The sequence below is a fragment of the Anthonomus grandis genome, chromosome 6 (assembly GCF_022605725.1).
Source record: "Anthonomus grandis grandis chromosome 6, icAntGran1.3, whole genome shotgun sequence".
Classification (NCBI taxonomy): Eukaryota; Metazoa; Arthropoda; class Insecta; order Coleoptera; family Curculionidae; genus Anthonomus; species Anthonomus grandis.
In genome coordinates this window covers 28,193,947-28,213,014 of record NC_065551.1, presented here as the reverse complement: position 1 = coordinate 28,213,014, position 19,068 = coordinate 28,193,947, and the positions used below count along the sequence as shown (strand labels likewise).

Sequence of the window (19,068 nt, the reverse complement as noted above, 5' to 3'; positions counted from 1 at the left end):
CAATGCTGAGTTAAAGTCTTATGTTCAAAGTTGTAACCTTATAGAATTTTATGAATAAATAAATAAAAAAATTGTTAATTAGTTCATGAAGTTTTTTTATTATTTCAAAAATCAAACCTAATAGCAGGCCCACCATACGTGTTATTAATTTTTAATTTATTTCATTGCTTTTAGTATTATTATAAGCATAAAACTGTGTAAAGTTTAAAATTACATCACATAAGCCTTTTTAGTTTAACCGATTAAAATAACATCGATCCTTTTTACATACATAGGCTTTTACATAATATGTGTTATTTTATTATTAATATGCAGTATATATTTAAAATACATTCATAAAACAACACAAAAATAATTGGTATTATATATCAAAAACCGATCAAATCCCATCGAGAACTTTCAAACAAAATGCATACAATTTCTCATTAAAATTTGTTTATAATCCAGGCACATATAATACATTTGTTCCCAGATATTGCAAACGTTCACAAAAGCCAAAATTTATTATTATTGCATTTTGAAACCGAACTAAAAATTATGCTTATTCAAAAGCTATTAACAGCCGAAACAGATTGCAAGTTGAAAATGATTTATATCAATGTAGGGAAATATTGCGTTTTGTAGAAGTGATATATAGATTTTGTACTAACATTAATTTCAAATTTGTGTTTGGTTTTTATTATATAAATTAATAAGCTTAATTAAAATAACAATTGCCCTCTTCGCATTTACACTTTCAAACTTTAACAGTGTCTAAAAACTTCTTTTAAATAAAGACTTGTGAATGTCTACTTAAAGGGACAATTCGCCATCATCTCGCCCTCTGTTTTGTGTTTCCTTTGTATCTAATCTATATAAGAAGTCGTAAATCAGTAGTTTTTGTACACCCCCATTGAAATTTATTACACTTTCTCTTCTCCTTTTTTTTATCTCTGTAGAATAAAGGGACCACTTAACATCAACCAGCGCGAAAATAAAATAAAATTAGGTTTTTACCCTGCGATAATCAAATTAAATTCAGGACCAGTTGCAGAATTAAGAAAAAGTACGGAAAATATTTTCTAATAAGTTTTCTTCTCGGACAGGCCCGAGAAACCCACTCGAAATAAATTGGTTTTCGCGCGCCGAAGCCATTTTTATAATTCTCTTAATGTAATGAAAATTTTCAGATGCAATTATGAGATAATGTATTGCCCGGAGTTTTGGAAAAAAGATAAATGGCAATATGACTGATGGGGGGGATTTATATAAAATTCTCAGCTTATATTTTTCAGCGAGATGTGTTTAAGTGATTAAGTGGTTTTTACACTTTAATTTTAAAAATAAATTTTTCATTTCATAAACGAAACATTCGTTTTATATAAACTTTAAACTTGTGCATTCAGAATGTAGAACGTTAAAAAACATATCCTTAAATCACTTAATAATTAAAATCATGATAATAGTTGTTTTTGTAATGAAGCAATATGGCATTTTTTAGTAATTTCAATAACATACAAGATGTTTTACTAAGCCTGGATAGAGGCTGTATTTTGGGAACTATCAATCTATTTTCATTGGGTTTTTTTGTCATTATAAAAGTAGTCAAGAAAATGCTGGATATTATTTTTAAGGTCGAAATTTAGCCACTAGCAGGCGTAATTAAAAGGTCAACATTTAAATTTCGATTTTCCCAGAAAATGTCAGTTTAAAGTACCTCTTATTTATTACAATTAGAACCTTGGAATAATTTTCATCATTTTGGTCAAAGACTCATTGGCGTACTACAGTAGGGAAACGTAGTGAAAGTATAATTGTTTAACAAACCACGACTTTTCCGATATTGTTTAATTTGGACTTATTTAAAAGTGAAATGCTAGTACTTATAAATACTATATCTAGTAGTATGCGAAAGATCTTAGTAAAATTGGTAGGAGGCGTTAGTTTGATTATTCTACAAAAACATAAATGGTTCGATATATTTTGATAGCAGAATCGAAAAATAGATTACATTTATACATGGAAAAAAACCTGAGAAGCACAGTCGGATTTTTACTTTTGAAGTCATAACCAAAATAAGAATCTTTGACGCTTGAATTTGGCATTAATATCTATTGGGTTTCTTTTATTTATTAGGCATCTCCCTTTGCAGTTTATATAGGCATCTTTCTCATCCAAATTATGTAAAAATAACAAAATTTTTAAAAATGATGAAGTTATTATAACAAAAAGATAATTTAATTTAAACATCATCATCCTAAAAATTTAAAGCATATTTGAAGGCCAACTAACAGCTGTTTTAATTGCCGCTCGAGAAATGGAATAAAGAGGATTTTGAATACGCTCTATCATATATCTTCTTGTTTTGGTGATTTAATTTAAATAATTGCACTTTCACTACCCCTACTTAATGAAGGTCAATACGCCAATAAGTTTTTGACCATAATGATGGAAAATATTCCAAGGTTTCTAATTATGTTAAAAAAAAAGTACCTTAAGCCGATATTTTCCGGAGAAAATTGAATTATTGAATTTTTAATTATGCCCTTTAGTGGCCACATTTTGAAATTAAAAATTGCTACCATTTGGTCAATTTTATAATGTCAAAAAAGATTTCAATGCTGTCAGATTGTCACGTCCCGAGATATGGCTGCCTGCGATCGACGCTTAGTGAAATAGCCTTTATATTTGATTTAATAATAAAATGTTTTTAAAAATATTAAAAGATTAGTTTTCTCAGAGAATATCTTCGGTTTATTCCAATAGAACATGAAATGTAGGGTTTGATTGGACATTTCTACTTTGATTTTTTTTTAAATTGCGAGTTAAGTTAGTTTTTAGGCAAAATTATGCCTCTAGTAACAGTATATAAAATATAAAAACGACAAACTTTTATCGATACTGAAAAAGTATAATTTTTAGAACAAAAACTTGTAGGGTAAAATGTGACCTTTTTTATTTTAGCCTGATATACGTCATTGGTTTTTTATGCACATTCATTTTTTACGGAATAAACTGACACAAAAGGTTGGAGAGCTCAGTGCTACGAAGGTGTCTCTGAATAATTTTTTTAAAGTTCTACAAACTTTCAAAAACGTGCTTTGGGAGTTGACTTTATAGGCTGGAGCTTGACCGATATAGCATCATTTTAGGCAGCTGTACTCAATATTAATTTATGAGTCGCATTTGCCTGTCGACTAAATCTTCTGTGTGTAGCTTTAAGTAAAATGATATGAGCCAGTATAGAAGCGCATTTACCGTAAGGGTATTAATAAAAGAGAGTCAGATCCACCGCCTTCTTTTAGGTATATGGCTCTCTTCTAGATGGTACCTAGCAGCTTCGATGTGTGTTTGGGTGCAGAGCTTCATGTATGAGAGCAATGTTCAAGAAATGGATAAATCTTGTAAAGCGTTAAAAGCTGTTGTGGTGTATACAGGCTTTTCGTTTTAAAGAGAGCCCGAAGTTTTTGAAACGTTGCTTTAGCTATTTCCTCTAGACATAAATGTACTGTTATCAGGAAAGTTATAAATTAGATTAGAAGTCCTGTCGAGAAGGTCGTTTTTAGGTTACAACTTATGACCTTGGTTGTTTCGAAGTTCACTTTCGTCTCTACTAGAGCTAAACTGAGGTCTGCTTGTTTGCAGATGTTGCTGCACGTTTAAGCTCATATTTAGACATCTTATATTACAGAGGACCACTCTTAAATGTTTTACGCCTGATAGATCTTCCAGATCAGCGTCCAGCAGGAGATCCAAAAAAGAGGCTAATGTGAGATACATGATACATGATTGCGGGTGAGACACATCTAGCTCACCTTAGTTACATGTTTTATATTATATTTCATAAAAATGTTGGGCTTATATTAAACTTTGGATGTTCCAGTTATTGCACATATACCAGTTTTTATATGATTTCCCGTGACTTTTCATAGGCAGCTTTAAATGCCCATCGAAGAAACCGTAAAGCCAGTCCATGCCAACAATTTTCAAAATTTTATTTCGTTTCCTCTAAATTAAAAGTCAGTTTTTCTGATTTCGTCAAAGTTACAGCAAAAAAATTTTCTTTGAGTGTTAAAATGTACTATATAATTTTAAACTGCTCTCCTTTAGTAAAATTCTGCAACTGTTGCAGCTACTCCTGTTCGGACTTTATCATTGCATAATATGGACGGTTTTTTGCATCCCATTTGTACTTTCAACGTTTTTTTGTTATTGCATCCTTTATATTTTGCCTTTAACAATTTAGTCTCTTTGATGTTCTATTGCGTTTTCGTTGAATATTATATGTATATTGAAAATAAACAAATTTTGTATCACGGTTAGTCATTGACATCAAATATCATGTCTTCTGATATCAAGTCGTGAAATCCTTTCATTTATGTAAAAGATTCTAAATGGGAAATAATCATGTAAATTGCTGATGATAGTGGCTCTTAACAAATATTAAAATAAATATATCCAAACTTCTTTGTTTATGATAAAATTTACTGAAATATTTATCACCTTATTAAAGCATTTGTCTCATATTATAAAAATATTTACAGTTGATACAAATTACGACAAAAATTTAAACAGAAACTGCTTATTAATTTAAATTTTTGTATAAAAAGTTTTCCTTGTATTTTTTTAAATCAAGTAGATATTCTTACAAAATTCTATGTATCATTATGCACTACTTAAACATAAACTTTATAGTAATTTGAATAAACAATAAAAAAGAATGTGTGTCCTGACATTTTTAGTGTAGTGCACTTTGTCTATTTTGCAACAAATTAAGGATAATATAACTTCATATCAAAATCGTACAAAGTATTTGCTTATTTTGTGTAACGAAATCTGAGGATACTCGTAATTGCAATCAAAAAGTTTTGACGCAATATTTGTGAAAACAAAAAAGTCGACCTCCAAAGCAACACAATCTATTGAGGCCTAAACCTATTTGACACTTCGATTGCACGTAATTATTGAGGAAATTTTGCTGAAAAATCAGTAAACACTTACTGTAATATACAATATATGGCAGTACGTTTTTCTTTTAAAACATAAAATGTCCCATGTTATCCCACTTTCCCATATCGTTTGAACAATATTTTAAAAATAATATGATTTTTCCACGAACTTTAAAATAGCTTTGAAGTTTTCGTAAATTCTACGTATGTATTAATTATATAATATATATTGTATTTCTTTTTCATTAACAAATTTTACAAAACAGCTTTTATACGTATATTTTTTAATTATTGAGTGTTTTTCATTTAGTAGAATTTATTACATTTTCCCTTCAACCTTTATACTAACCTGCTTTTGAATATGTTTTTTTTAATCTTTATTAAATACATAATTCTAAAAGTTTACATGTTAATATTTGTGTATAACTAAATATTTATTTAAATAAAGACAAGATTTGATAAGAAACCTAATAGTTAAAAAAAATAATAAATAAACCTGGCTAGAAAGGCAATTTTCCTTGTTCGAACCAAATTTGTGTTGTGCATTTTCAAATAATAGGGTTTACGAGCAATTTTCGCGCATTTACCATCTGTTCTGCACATTTTATTCGAGACCCGTTCATTTTCAAGGCTCTAAAATAAGTAAACCGGAATAAATCTGAAATGGAATGTGCCAGATCGCTATTTCGAAATATTCGTACATTAGAAATAAACCGAATACGGTGACGCCCTAGTAAAACTATTTTTTTTTTACGTTTTTTCTTTGTTTAATTTCAATTTAACTTTTTTTTTATCGGAATACTTGTATTGCTTCAAATTTTTATTTAGTAAGAAGAGAAAAATACATTTTATGCATAACTTTAATGAACACAGTGTTCGTTTTTGTTGTAATATTTGCAGGATATCTAGGTTTACCTAAAAATAATGAAAAATACCTAAAACTGATAACAAAGTGAAAATACCTGATACCATCCTATGGAAAATACGGATGAAGAAAAAAACGGTATTTTAGGACTTTATAGCTCTCATTTGGTATAAGTTCAACTCAACATTTATGTAATTTTATATTTTATAAATTATCGTAGTATGTTTTCTTTTCAGAAATCATATAATTCTAAATATTTATATATATTCTAAAGTTATTGCATAAGTTTGCTCACAGATGCAATAATTGTATTATCTGTAGTATATTGTATTATTATTAATATATGCGATAATTAACGGATATAATTAAACTGCGATAGTCAACGGATTTGATTTTCAGTCAATTTTGAAACCTTTAATGGTTTTGAATACTCTACAAGCAAATGTAGTCTATGAAAACTAGAAACTGATTTTAAGTAGTATAATTATCAATTTTAATATATATGTGTTTTAGTGTTTTTTAAGCTTTCTGTCTATGGTATTTTCTATATATTTTTTGGATAAAAAGTTAAATATAATATATAGAAATATTAAAAGTAGTTTTTATTTAATAAAATATTGCTTTTTACTTTTAGGTTTTTTATAAAAGTTATATTTTTAATCTAATTATTTTGTATTCTAGTACCAATAGGATCTTTATGATACTAACTGTACTAGAGTAATTCAAGTAAAAATTACCTTAGCATTTGAAGATCTATGTCATTATCAACAAGTCTGTTGCAAAATTTCGACACATCTCTGGGCTAAAAAAAGTTTTCTTCTAAAAAATTAATTTTGATCTGTTGGTAATATTATGTTCTAAATAAAGCTATTTATTAATATTTTGACATTCTAGTAACATAGTATTTTTGTCAATATCCTGTAATATATATCCCTTTTAAATTATTGAGCCTTCAAATTATCCAAGCTTAGTATGACTAAAACTAATTAATCATAGCGAGCCGGTTGCGATAATACTATTAATGAATTATTTTATTTGGCTTTTGAGTATTCTAAAGTATTAATATAAAGTAAAAATAAAAAATACAAGCAAGATAGTGTGGTAATTCGTTAAGTGCGCCAATGAGTTGTATGCAGATTTATCTATTTAAAGCAATTTTAACATTTTTTATTTAATATGTAACTCAAAGTATGACGATCTATTGTTAAAAATAATTAGAATACTCAGGAAATAGGACTGGAGCATATCGCGTACCTCAGATACAAAGCTTAGGAATAAAATCACATGCTATGCATAACTTAAGTGTATCTGATACACTGTGTTTGTAGTTTGGAAGTAAGTTTACATTAATATTTCAAAGCTATGTTAGTACATTTAGCAAGTAAAAAAATTAAATCTATACAAATAAACCTAACTAAATATAATCCATAGAACCTAATAAAACATATAGAAAGTCTTAAACAACGTGAACCATTATCGAAATTTTAACATGACAGCTTTTATATTAAATACTTACAAGTTGTAATGTACATCGGCCATATTGGGTCGATATTTGAGAGCTTTACGAAAAGCTGCTTTGGCCTCAGCGACTCGTCCATGCGAATTGAGAATGCTGCCAAGATTTCCGTATGCTGAAAATCAAATTTAATCTTTTAAAACTTTATATCGGAAGTTTTTCTGGCAGTTAACTTTAGTTTCATAGATTGATTTGTTATTTTCTTAAGAAATAATGGAAAAGTGCGGCGGCGGAATTTTACGGGCTTTGCTGCTGATTGTTGCTAATGAATATTTATTCATTAATTAATAACTTAAAATATATGAATAGTCCCGGATTTGGTAGCTTCTAAAAAAAAATTAAATCTCGTTTTATAAATACTATCGTTAATGATTGTATTTCCACTAAAAAAAATAGTAACAATCAAAATTGCCTACATTTACATATTCTTAGATTTTACGTTTTTTATATTCAACTATATATCTAAACAATAAGATGTAGGGTTAACTTAATATAGAAAATTTTATTTATCATATTTAATATTTCTAAACAGCTTAATTACCAAAATCTACTTTTAAACAAACTTAGAAAGGGCAAATTTAATTTTAAGAAACGCTGAAATAAAAATTTAAAAACAGTCCGGTAATCTTACGGCGTAATTTAAATCTCATTTAAAATTACTCCGTAAATAGCATTTGAAATTTAAATAAGAGGCGAAACCCGGATTATAATATTTTTTACTTGGTGAATTCTTTAAGAAAATTTATCGCAAATCTGCTTTAATGTATGTATAAACTTGAGTAAACTTTTGTATCCGATAACAGTAGCTGGAAAATTTGAAAAGTTGAGTTTAAAATAATGCAAATTGAACAATTTTTATGAAAAAGCCCTGGTGCATAAGTGTATAATTACAGGATAAATGGAGACTTTTTTATTATTATGATTAATTATAAATACTTTTTATGATGGATAAACTTTTAACTGGAACAAATAAATCACCTCGCCTGGGAAAGAAATTTTACTTAAAGCAATTTTAAATTCTTAAAAAGAAAAAAGGAGGTTGCAAGTGACACTCGAAGACAAATGAAATTTTACCACTGAAACTGTATACTCTATATATATATACTAAACTGAAACTTACGTTTTGCTCGATCTTCTGTGCGCAAACCCGCTATAAATACGGGGATAATAAATATGGTGGCGAAATGCGAAAAAGTTTTTCAATTTTTCATCATGTGGTGAGGTAAGCTTTATGGTCGGATGGTTCTTTTTAAAAAGTCTTTAAAAAGACGATGTTTTTATATATTGTTTCTTAAAGATAACCTTAAATCTCATTAGTTAACAAAAAATATTACAGAGCTTTACATTACCTTAGGAAAAGTAAACAAAATGTTATATTTAAACCTTTTCAAATTTTCCAACTAAACTTTGTGGAAAGGCCTCTATCAACTCATGACTGTGAAAATAACTTTTTTTTTAAAGTTCCACCCATTCCACTAAATATGTAATAACTTAATAATAATTGTGCTATTAAAAATGCAAAATTTAAAACAACAAATTCTTTGTGGGTCTTATTGAGTTGTACTTCATAGAATGAAGTCGAAAGTTTAATGAATTATTGAATTCAATTAGATTCCCCAGTTCTCAATGTTGTAAATAAGTTTGGTTTATTAATTTTTTCATGAGTGTAAATTAATAAAATTAATAAAAATTTAATATTTTTTCTGGATTCCTTCTATATAACAATCTACTTGAAAATGTTCTTGTTATATCGATTATTTTACCCTATTCATCAAAACATATTGAGAAACTAATGCTACATGCTTTTATATAATACTTCTAGTCTCACACAGTCGAAGATTGCTTGCAGAATCTGATATAACTAAAGCTGTTTTTAATATAAAAGAAATAAATTCTTTTGGACAATCTATACTACTATTAGACAGCATTTTAATTAACTTTATAGAAAGAGATCTGAAAGAAGTGTCTATTTGCAAACTGAGAGGCTCACTTGTAAAACATTTCCTACTGTAATTAAATCTAGATAAATTATACTTATTAAAAAAAAATTAATAATTTAATGAATTACTTATAGTACTTTACAGCCTATAAGTAATAGACAGACTAAAGTATAGAGAGGAGATAAACAATAAGCTTCAAACTATCGCCCAATCGCACTCCTTCCCACTTTATCAAAGATCATTGAACGATTGGTTAAAAAAAGGCTCTTATCGTTTCTGTTTAAATATAAAATTCTTACTCCTCGCCAAATTGGATTCTTGAGTAACAAGTGCACAAATGATGCTATGTTTTCTCTCTTTAATAGTGTTTACATCAGTATAAATAATAATCATTCAGCAACAATTTTTTGTGATTTCTCCAAGGCTTTTGATTGTGTGAACCTTAACATCTTAATTGACAAATTGAATCACTATAGGTTCAGAGGAACGCCCCTTAAGTGATTTAAATCGTATCTTACTTACAGAAATCAGCTTGTAAAGGTTGATACGACAAAGTCTTCTTGCAAACCAATAGATTGTGGGGTACCTCAAGGTTCAGTCATGGGCCCTATTTTGTTTCTGATCTTTATAAATGACATGGCCAATCTTAACATCAGTGACAAAATTTGTCTTTTTGCTGACGATACTAGCTTTACATGGAGCAATCCGGATGCCAGGGCGCTACATGCTACTAAATCGTGGTGCGATTCTAATCTTCTGTGCTTAAATGTCTCAAAAACTAAAGTCTTATCATATAAAACTACTATTCAACCCTTTGTACTTAACAACACCAGTTTGGACGTCGTTGAATCTGTGAAGTTCTTGGGACTTAATGTTGACTACTCTTTAAAATGGGACTTGCATGTTGATGCCTTATATAAAAAATTAAGTTCAGCATGTTTTGCCTTAAGATCAGTTTCCAGGAAATGAAGTTTTCAAACATCAAGAACAGATTATAATGCCCTTTTTGAGTCACATCTACATTACGCCCTTCCATTCTGGGGCACATGCGGTGTGACTCAATTTGAGCGCATCTTTAAACTCCAAAAGAGAGCAGTTCGGTATCTGCTTGGACTAAATAGCAGAGCTCACCGTCAAGAAATCTTCAAAAAAATGTAAGATACTTACTCTTCCCTCTTTATTCGTATTGGAATCTATTTACTTAGTACGCAAACATAAGTCAGAATTTTGCCTTTGGAAATTAAATCAATTACTTCTTTTCCTCGATTTCATAATGCTTTGAAGGCGTACTTTCTGGAAAAAGCCTTGTACGCAGTGGAGGATTTTTTTAGGATAACTTTTTGGGTATCACACACACACTGGCTCTTTTTATATCTTAAAATAGAGAATATATTAGTTTTTTTTAAGTAAATAAATTGCACTTCATTCTGTATTTAATTAATTTACTGTTATTGACTATTGTGTTAATTTTTATTGACATTTTATACATCATGATGTATATTGACCAGGTATATTGTTTTTGTACAGTTTTGCATGTATTTATTTTGTTTGTATATTTATTTTTTATTTTTTTATTTTGTGTGTTTTGTTTTGTTTTGTTCTTATATGTTTTTTTTATAAGCTTTGTCTTAAAAATTTTGTAATTTTTTGACAATAAAGCATGTGATTGATTTATATATAGTATTAGTATGATACAGCATCAAAAAATATTTAAAGATAAGTGCTCCGTTTCTTAGGTCAGTGAGTGTATGTAAACTAATAACAAACCCATTTAATTAACTTTACTAATTTGCATACCTTTAAAGTCTAACTTTGTAAAGAGTGTTTGAAATTTGAATTCTGATAAATAATGTCAAAGCTAACTAAATATTATATTAAATTTTACTTAACCCAAATATCTGCTCTAATTGATAAAGCTCCTGCTAGAGCGTGGTGCGAATTCAAGCGTGAGTTGCTTCCTTAAGTAGACTCTAGTATCTTAGTTATCATTTTCGCAGTTTTATTTTAACAGTCTCAGGTTAAGCTGTCTATTTATTAAGTATGATTGACTATGCTGTAATAATATTTTAAGGTTGTTATAGTTGACGTAGTTCTTATGTATATTCTAAAAACAGACACCTCCAATTTAAAAAAAAAAATAATAAAAAAATTATATTCGAGTAGTCTGAGATCACCTTATTTAGATAATGGTTTGGTATAATTCTGTATAGAATATTCAAAATTGAACCAGGACTGGTATAATAGAGCTTATACTAGAGCATTAGAACTTTAAGAGTACAGATACCAGAATTTTATTAAATTAATCAAACACTAGTAGAAAATTACTGAAGGTTCCGATGAGATCCTTACGCTACAAAATAATTTAATAACCTGTTTTAATTTTTAATATCTTTAATTCTAATCATTACCTTATCTAAAATGGAGTTAACAATCCCTCACAAATATGTAATTTTCTATGTTTTTTTTTGCTTTGAATAAGCTTAAGTTATTTAGATAAATGCATACTGTATATATTATTGTAATTATTGCCTGGAATTAAAACTTTGGCAGACAGTGACTCCATTTAAATTTGACTTAATTAAGTCTGTATCTATAAGTCAGTTTCACTTCTAAAAGAAATAGCTTATCAGCATAGAAGGTGTCTATTGGTAAATCACTATTTCTGAATAACCTAATTTTTATAGTTAATATATATAGAAGGTAATTTTAAAGTTTTTAAAAAGGAACTGTAAATATTTTTCAAAGACAAATGAATGTTCTGTACTGTTTGAATAACGATATTTTAATTACAATATTTTGTATAGAAATCAAAATTACATAAACCTTTTTTTTTAGTAACCAACATGAATAAAATTTAACATTTATACAAACAATGCACAAAAATTTGAATTCCCATGCAGTAAGTAACAAAAGTTTCTTCTGTATTTTTTATTTCTCACTTTTACGATTAACTGTTACATTTAAAGAAAAAACAGGAGTATAATTTATTTGCAAAAAATAGTAATGTCGCAAATTAATCTAGTAATAAGGAACTCAATATACCTTGTAAGTTCGTATGGACTATAAATTCATAATCTATGGGAAAAAATACAAAAAAAAAGTATGTAAGATTGAAAGTACTTATGAATAGCTCTTTTAAAATCTACCTTAGATAGACCATACTAGGCATAAGAGTATACTATTCGTTAATTAACAATTTTAGTGCACAAGGTACACGTTATGTAATAAGAAATGAAATAATGCCTATTTTGTATTTTTTTATCCCGTAGAATTATCCCGTGGTGCTATCACTTTTCCTAGTTGTCTTAAAATTTAAACAAGTAATTAACAATTATTTCAAAATATTTTTTTTTGGGGTTTATTGCATTTTTCAGCTATTTTCTCTACAGTAAATTTTTTGATTTGTTTTTCCGAAAAGTTAATTCTACCAAAGAGGAGTGGTATATGAACCCTTTACAATGAAAAAATCAGTATGGGGTCCATTTTAGAAATACTAAATTGTTTTCCTAAAAAATTCTGAATATTTGAAATAATTTCGTCGTTATGTGTTACAAAAATCATAACAATTTTCTGATAATTCAAAATTAAAAAGTCAGTTTTCCATTTTTTCCTTAGAAATTTTGAGGTTATGGTAAAAAGTGATTTCTTCAAAAGTTCCAGAACTTTATATTCTCTACAACTTTTGTACTTAACTTTTTTCAATTCGAAGAGAACTTTAAGCGTAAACCGTAACTATATGATTTTTCCCCTATTTACCCTTTCTCAAAAAATAGGGTATAAATAAATTAATACGCTAGCCTATGATAAAACCGATAAAATAGTTATATAACTTTGTAATGCAGAAGAAACCCAAAAGTTGTACTTCTCTAACTACGACAATTAAAATAATTTTCAGCAAGATAAATCATCAACAATATTTTTTCTTCCTACTTCAATAAATCTATTACAAAAATTGTATTTTTGGTGATTTAATTATAGATTTAATTTTTTTATTTGTTTGGTCTGCTCATTACTCAAGATCCTTATTTAAAGAATATAAAATTCTCCGAAATTAAATAAATTCCTAGAAAATCGACTTTATAAAATAATCGTAATCCTTTTAGCAAAAACTGATCCAATCCGATGGATAACAAATTCACGCTTATTTGCTCTTATATTTATAGACATAAATAAAACCGAAAACACCGTTAATTTATGAGCTGCATTTTAAATTTTAAATTTATCGTTTGAGATTTGTGCTGTTAAATCTGATTTCTAATGACACTAAGTAGTCAAACGGATAAAAAAAAAACAATTATAAGCGCATGCAAATTTAATAAAGAGTTGACGGCTACTACAGTCTTATATTGAATAACTTATTATTCCTTTATTGAGGTTAATTTTTAATCTGTTTGAGCAGGATAAAATAATAGTTTTTTGTTGTTTGAGTATTTTGTAAAATATGGATATAATATTAAATTTACTATTCTAAGATAACGGTTGCAGAAGTTACGATGATATCCAAAAACATCATGAATTTTATCAAAATATTTTCTAATTAACTAATACAACATTAACCAGATGAATGCTCAATTTTTTCCAATTCACTAATCTCTTTATGGTTTAAGAGATACCAATGAATTTTTTTATGAATTTTGCAAGCAAGAATTCAAGAATTCAAATTTGAAGGATCTAAAGTTACATTACATATTTTTTTAATTTTTATTTAATTTTTTTTTTGATTTTATTTTTGAAGTTTAATGAAATTAAACCTATGAACTTACCCTTGGGTGGATTAAACGGTATAGCGCTCCTGTATAAACTCTCCTCACTATTCCAATCTCTATTTCTCAACACTGTCTTAGCACAAAATCCAATAGTCACCAGACAAAATCCCGCACAAAAAAACGCGCGTGTTTTCTCGCTTTTCCACATTTCCGCGCCCGCAATACCGATTATTAGACAAAATCCCGCACTCGGAAGGTACAACACGCGTTCGGCCATGACAAATCCCACATAGAAAAACAAATTTGTTGCTGGTAAGAAAGGGATTATTATAAGAGAAAGGGAAAGCAGTAAGGCCTCTATAGAGGTTAATTTTTTCAACTTTATCCTAGTTGATGGACAGAGGCAGAGGTGAGGGTGCGAGTGTAACACTACATTATTGTTGTTCGCTGTTCGGCAATGATGAGAGTGACTTTCGGTGGATTTCCTATGACAAATCGAGCATCCTGTAAAAGAAAAATTATAATATAAGAGAAAATACTAGTTGGTTATTTTAATGTTTTATTTATATTACGGAATTATCTAAGATCAAGGTCGATTTAAATGGCCTCAACTGGATGTTGTAATGCAGTTTAAGGTATGCATACAGACAATATCGCAATGATTCTTGAGGAACTAAGTGCTGGTGAGACTTACAGGCTGTACAGGATTGCCCTGTTTTTTTAAAGAGTACTTTATAGCACGGGCGACAGTAAATTATAAATATATTGTAGGCAGAGAAGAATAGTAGGATCCCAATAAACCTGAATAAGTACGAAACGGCTAATGCAGGCAAGATTTACTTACTGGGATAGCATATCTCTCAGTTTTCTTCTCTGTTTTACAGGCTCAAATCGCTATGTAAATAATGGACTTTATGACCACCTTATCTCAGTTTTTAAATACGTATCTAATTTAAAAACTGAGATAAGGATATATAAATAAGAATTCAATTTTTTACCCTAGCTCTATATCACTGCTTGGTTTTCTTAATAGTGTTTGCATCATCTGGAAATAATGTTTTTCTCCTTTAGGTGAAAAACTTAAATGGTGATCTATTCTCATATAACCGTTTAGTTTTTATAATAGTTTTTGCAACATTTTAAAATATATTATATCTAGATGATGCAAACACTATTATATATTAGTCTGAACCATAACTTATAAGTTATCCTATATTAAATTATATATAATTACTGTTATTAGAACTAATGAGCTTAAAAAATGTGTCTTACCATTTCTTTGAGTAAAGCTCTTTCCCTCTCTCAGCCTTTCCTTTTTATCCACCACCGTATTCACGCTAAATCCCAACAATAAAACGAGTACTCCATAAAAGCAAAGGGTATAAAATACTCTCGGATCTCTTATGTTTTGCACCCTTAGTATTGCATCCATTCCCCAGTCGAAGCTTAAGTCGCAAGGATAAATAAGCATAAGGAAATTAAGTAAGGGTAAGTAAGTGAATGTCATAAATCTCGTTGTCCAGCTTAGCTCCTTTGATGTTGGATTATCTGCTGCCGAGAAATCCGGAGTTCTTGTTTGCAGACGTACAGCTAGAATCAGTAGCAAAGCTGTCGATAGGATCATGAAGCTCTTTTTTTGTTTCTGAAACAATAAAATATAATTAGTTAAAATTTTCTTATCCAAAACCTTTTTTTTAGTTATGATAATTAAGTGTTAATAAAATCATAAAACATTCTAAAGAGTTTATTATTTATCAGCGGGATAAAAGCTCCTTTTATAAAAATAAAAGCAGAAAAGATTCTCTTCGCACTAAATTAACTTTTATAAAAACCTATTTTTCTTCTTAGCCGCCAGGAAAAAAAATGGCACAACAAAAGATTATCCAGACAATTCCTTATCCTCCTTTATCTCCGTTAATAAGTGACATGTTTTTACTCTGAGTCAGAATTATTGCGAAACTGTACGAGACATTCAGCTTTTTGCAGCACAACCCTTACACGACCAATTAAACACAAAAATTTTCCTTCTTCGCTTTGTCTTCTTCCGAAAATACCCGAAACAAAATAAATCCTTGTTGCTTTGTTGAACCGGATAGTTAATGATTCGTTTTGGATAATGGGGAAAATATAGCGCGCTCCGAAGTGAATTTGGAAATGATAAAGGGGGGGTTGTAATTTGTATGTAAATCATGCAGAAATCGAAACCTGTTTTCGGGTTTTTTTTTACAGAAAATACCGCATCATATATATTAAAATTGGTTTATTTAATTTGATGTTGGTTCGATGCAGTCGCAACTTTAGAATCAACAAGATCTCAGTAAACAAAGTGACTTTTACTGTTAAAAAAACATAAGATTTCTAGAAATAAAGATATTTCTTTTTGCGGGTAAAGCATCAGGTCTAGAAAATTGATGTTAGTTCATGAATTTAATTTTTTTAAGGTTGTTTAAGAAGGCTTTGTAAATTATTTTGAGAGATTAGAAATATCAGGAGATAATTGCACTGAAAAGTGAAAGAATATCTTAGCTTTAGCTGTGCTCTTGAAAATTTAGGTATTTTGAATACTTGGAACTATCCTTGGACTTGGCTTTTTGAAGCCTGTGGGTAAATCTAACGAGTTTATTTTCTTTTATTTAAACCTATTTGTTAAAGTCAAAAAATGATTAATTTTTTTATAGTCATTAGTAGTTCTTCCATAAATGTGTACATTTTATTTTGGTTAATCTATTTAACCAACTTCAAGAAAACCTGGTGCTAACCAACTAAATTTCTAGTAAAATTATGATAATAGAAAATGTAGACATGACATATTTTAAATAATATTTCTGTAACAGTTTCTGATCAAATTGAAGTTTAAAGACTATATCATAGAACTGGACAGTAATAAATTTCAATTTAATTGCGTAACTCCTTTAATTAAAGCAAGGATGGTAATTTTGTAGTTCCAAAACTTTATTAAAATATTACAAGAAATAACTATTTCAAAAATGTATTTATTTGAAGCTGATTTAAATACTATAATATTAATTAAAAATTACCATAAATGCATAACTTAAATGGGGACGATCTATAAATTAAATATTTATTTTGATTTTCTTTAATGTTATTAAAAATTATTTTTTTTTGTACAAAAACTATTATTAACTAGCATCGTAATTTCAGAAGAAAAATGCTCTCCTTTAAATTAAATTCTGGTAATTTACAAACAAACATTAAATGAAACTATTTAATAATTTTATACTATATTATTATTTTGTGTGAAACTACTGATAAAGTAAAGAAAGTATTGTTTGAATTTAATAAGAAAATCTATCAGACTTATTTTTAATTCCTTTCAAAGTCAAATAATTATTTATTTTTTTAGCAACAGTAATATTCTTTCCACCAAATTTTTTTCACTTAATAAAGTCCTATTTGTATAAATCACTTTTATTAAACATAAACATTTAATTAAACGTAGACATTAACAAAAGCACCAAGTATGTTTTTAACTACAAGTTTACAAGATTTTTCAAATATACCAATTTTTTTAAACTTATTTAAACAAGCTATATGCAAATTATAATAGCAAATTACAATATTTGCTTGCAAATAAACATATACATTCAATTTAAAAATAATATTTTTTTTGGCGTTCAAATGTAAACAAAATTTGTTTGTGTGGTCTGGGGCTTGTTATCTTATACAATACATGGAACTTATAAATGTGTAAATTATCGGTTATTCTATTTTTCTTGCTTAAAGTTAACATGCTGCTAAACAATTAATTTCTAGTAGAATTATGATTAAAAAAATTATAGAGTTTATTAAATTATATAATTAAAAAATATTTTATGTAATACCTCATACCATGGTTTAACTATTAATTTATTTAATAATAATATTTACTACCTTAATTTGTTATTATTATAAAATGTAATTACATATTTTATTAATAAACATGGTGATTGAGCAATCAAGTTTGGCAAATCAGTTTTAATTATTAATATTAAATACTGATTATACTACAAAAAATATATGTAAGTACTCGTATAGATCTATTTAATACAATTTAAAATTTAAGTTATTGTGCCTTTGATAAAAAAAATTAGTATCCAATTATTCATTTACTCATTTATCTAGTGATTTTTATTTTAATAAATAACTATAATTGTGATAAATGCTGATAAATTATTCAAAATTGATAAAGCTTTAGAACAAATATGATTTTAATTGTCTTTGATGGTAATAATAAATAAAACTAAAAGTATATAAAAAAATTTAAGCAATTTAAAATTCCTCGAATATGACAAAATTATAATAGACTTGAAATTTCTGAAACATTTTAAAATTCTCTAACCAAACTTTAGCCTTAAGTTAGAGTCAACAGCTGCATTTATAGAAATAGTGAATATATTTTTTTTTATTTCAGTGTTGTTGAGTTTTTTCAAATTTGAATTTTGAAGTAATTTCCAAAAAAATTTTACTTTTGGAGAAAATAACATCCTCTAATTACTAGTTACAAATTTAGAAAAAGAGGCGTGGTACAAAAAAACAGTTTTAATAAATCTGACTTTTTAAGGTATCCTTAAATTTCTTTGAAATAAAATTAAACTTGCTCAGTAAATATTGAATGAATATAAAATTCTAAAAAAATATCTGGATACAAAACTCACAAAATATAAACTTTCAAAATGTTCCGAAAGAAAAATAATAAAAACTGTAGTCATGTTGTCGCTTCAACCTGAATCCATAATGCTTAACCAAACTTGTTCTTGAGTGCAAATGCAGCAGTTCCTGACAGGTGAAAATATCAGTTTTTCCAGACAGTTAAAAAGGCTCCACATATCGGTCGGTCAGTGATTTATTTTCTTAAAGTAGGAAATAATCTATCGGGCGCATAAGTCTTCTCAACTGGCGCTTCAAGTGTTTTTTAAAGCTTTAATTTATCGTCTCGGTTTTTGCAAAAATTCAACCGAAATATGATTTGTTGCTTTTAGATTACCGGGTACATGCTTGCCTTTATCGGTTTAAAATGTGAGTTATGTCGTGTTTTGTTTCGGTGTATTCTTGAAACTTGTTTTGCGTGTTTTTGATTTTTGTACAATCATTTTTGTTTAATTTAAAACAAGCA

The 19,068-nt window shown here is 28.0% G+C and overlaps 1 protein-coding gene across 1 annotated transcript in view; it reads right to left on the bottom strand.

The window, feature by feature from the left end:
- Positions 1-19,068, bottom strand: part of LOC126737615 (protein O-mannosyl-transferase TMTC2-like) — a 251,233-nt gene that overhangs the window by 168,011 nt on the left and 64,154 nt on the right. Inside the window, exons 4-6 of the mRNA XM_050442592.1 lie at positions 15,228-15,597; positions 14,013-14,459; positions 7,310-7,424 (exon numbers count right to left, since the gene is read on the bottom strand). Of these exons, the coding sequence (XP_050298549.1) occupies positions 7,310-7,424; positions 14,013-14,459; positions 15,228-15,597 (932 nt within the window). The remainder of the gene's footprint in view (positions 1-7,309; positions 7,425-14,012; positions 14,460-15,227; positions 15,598-19,068) is intronic.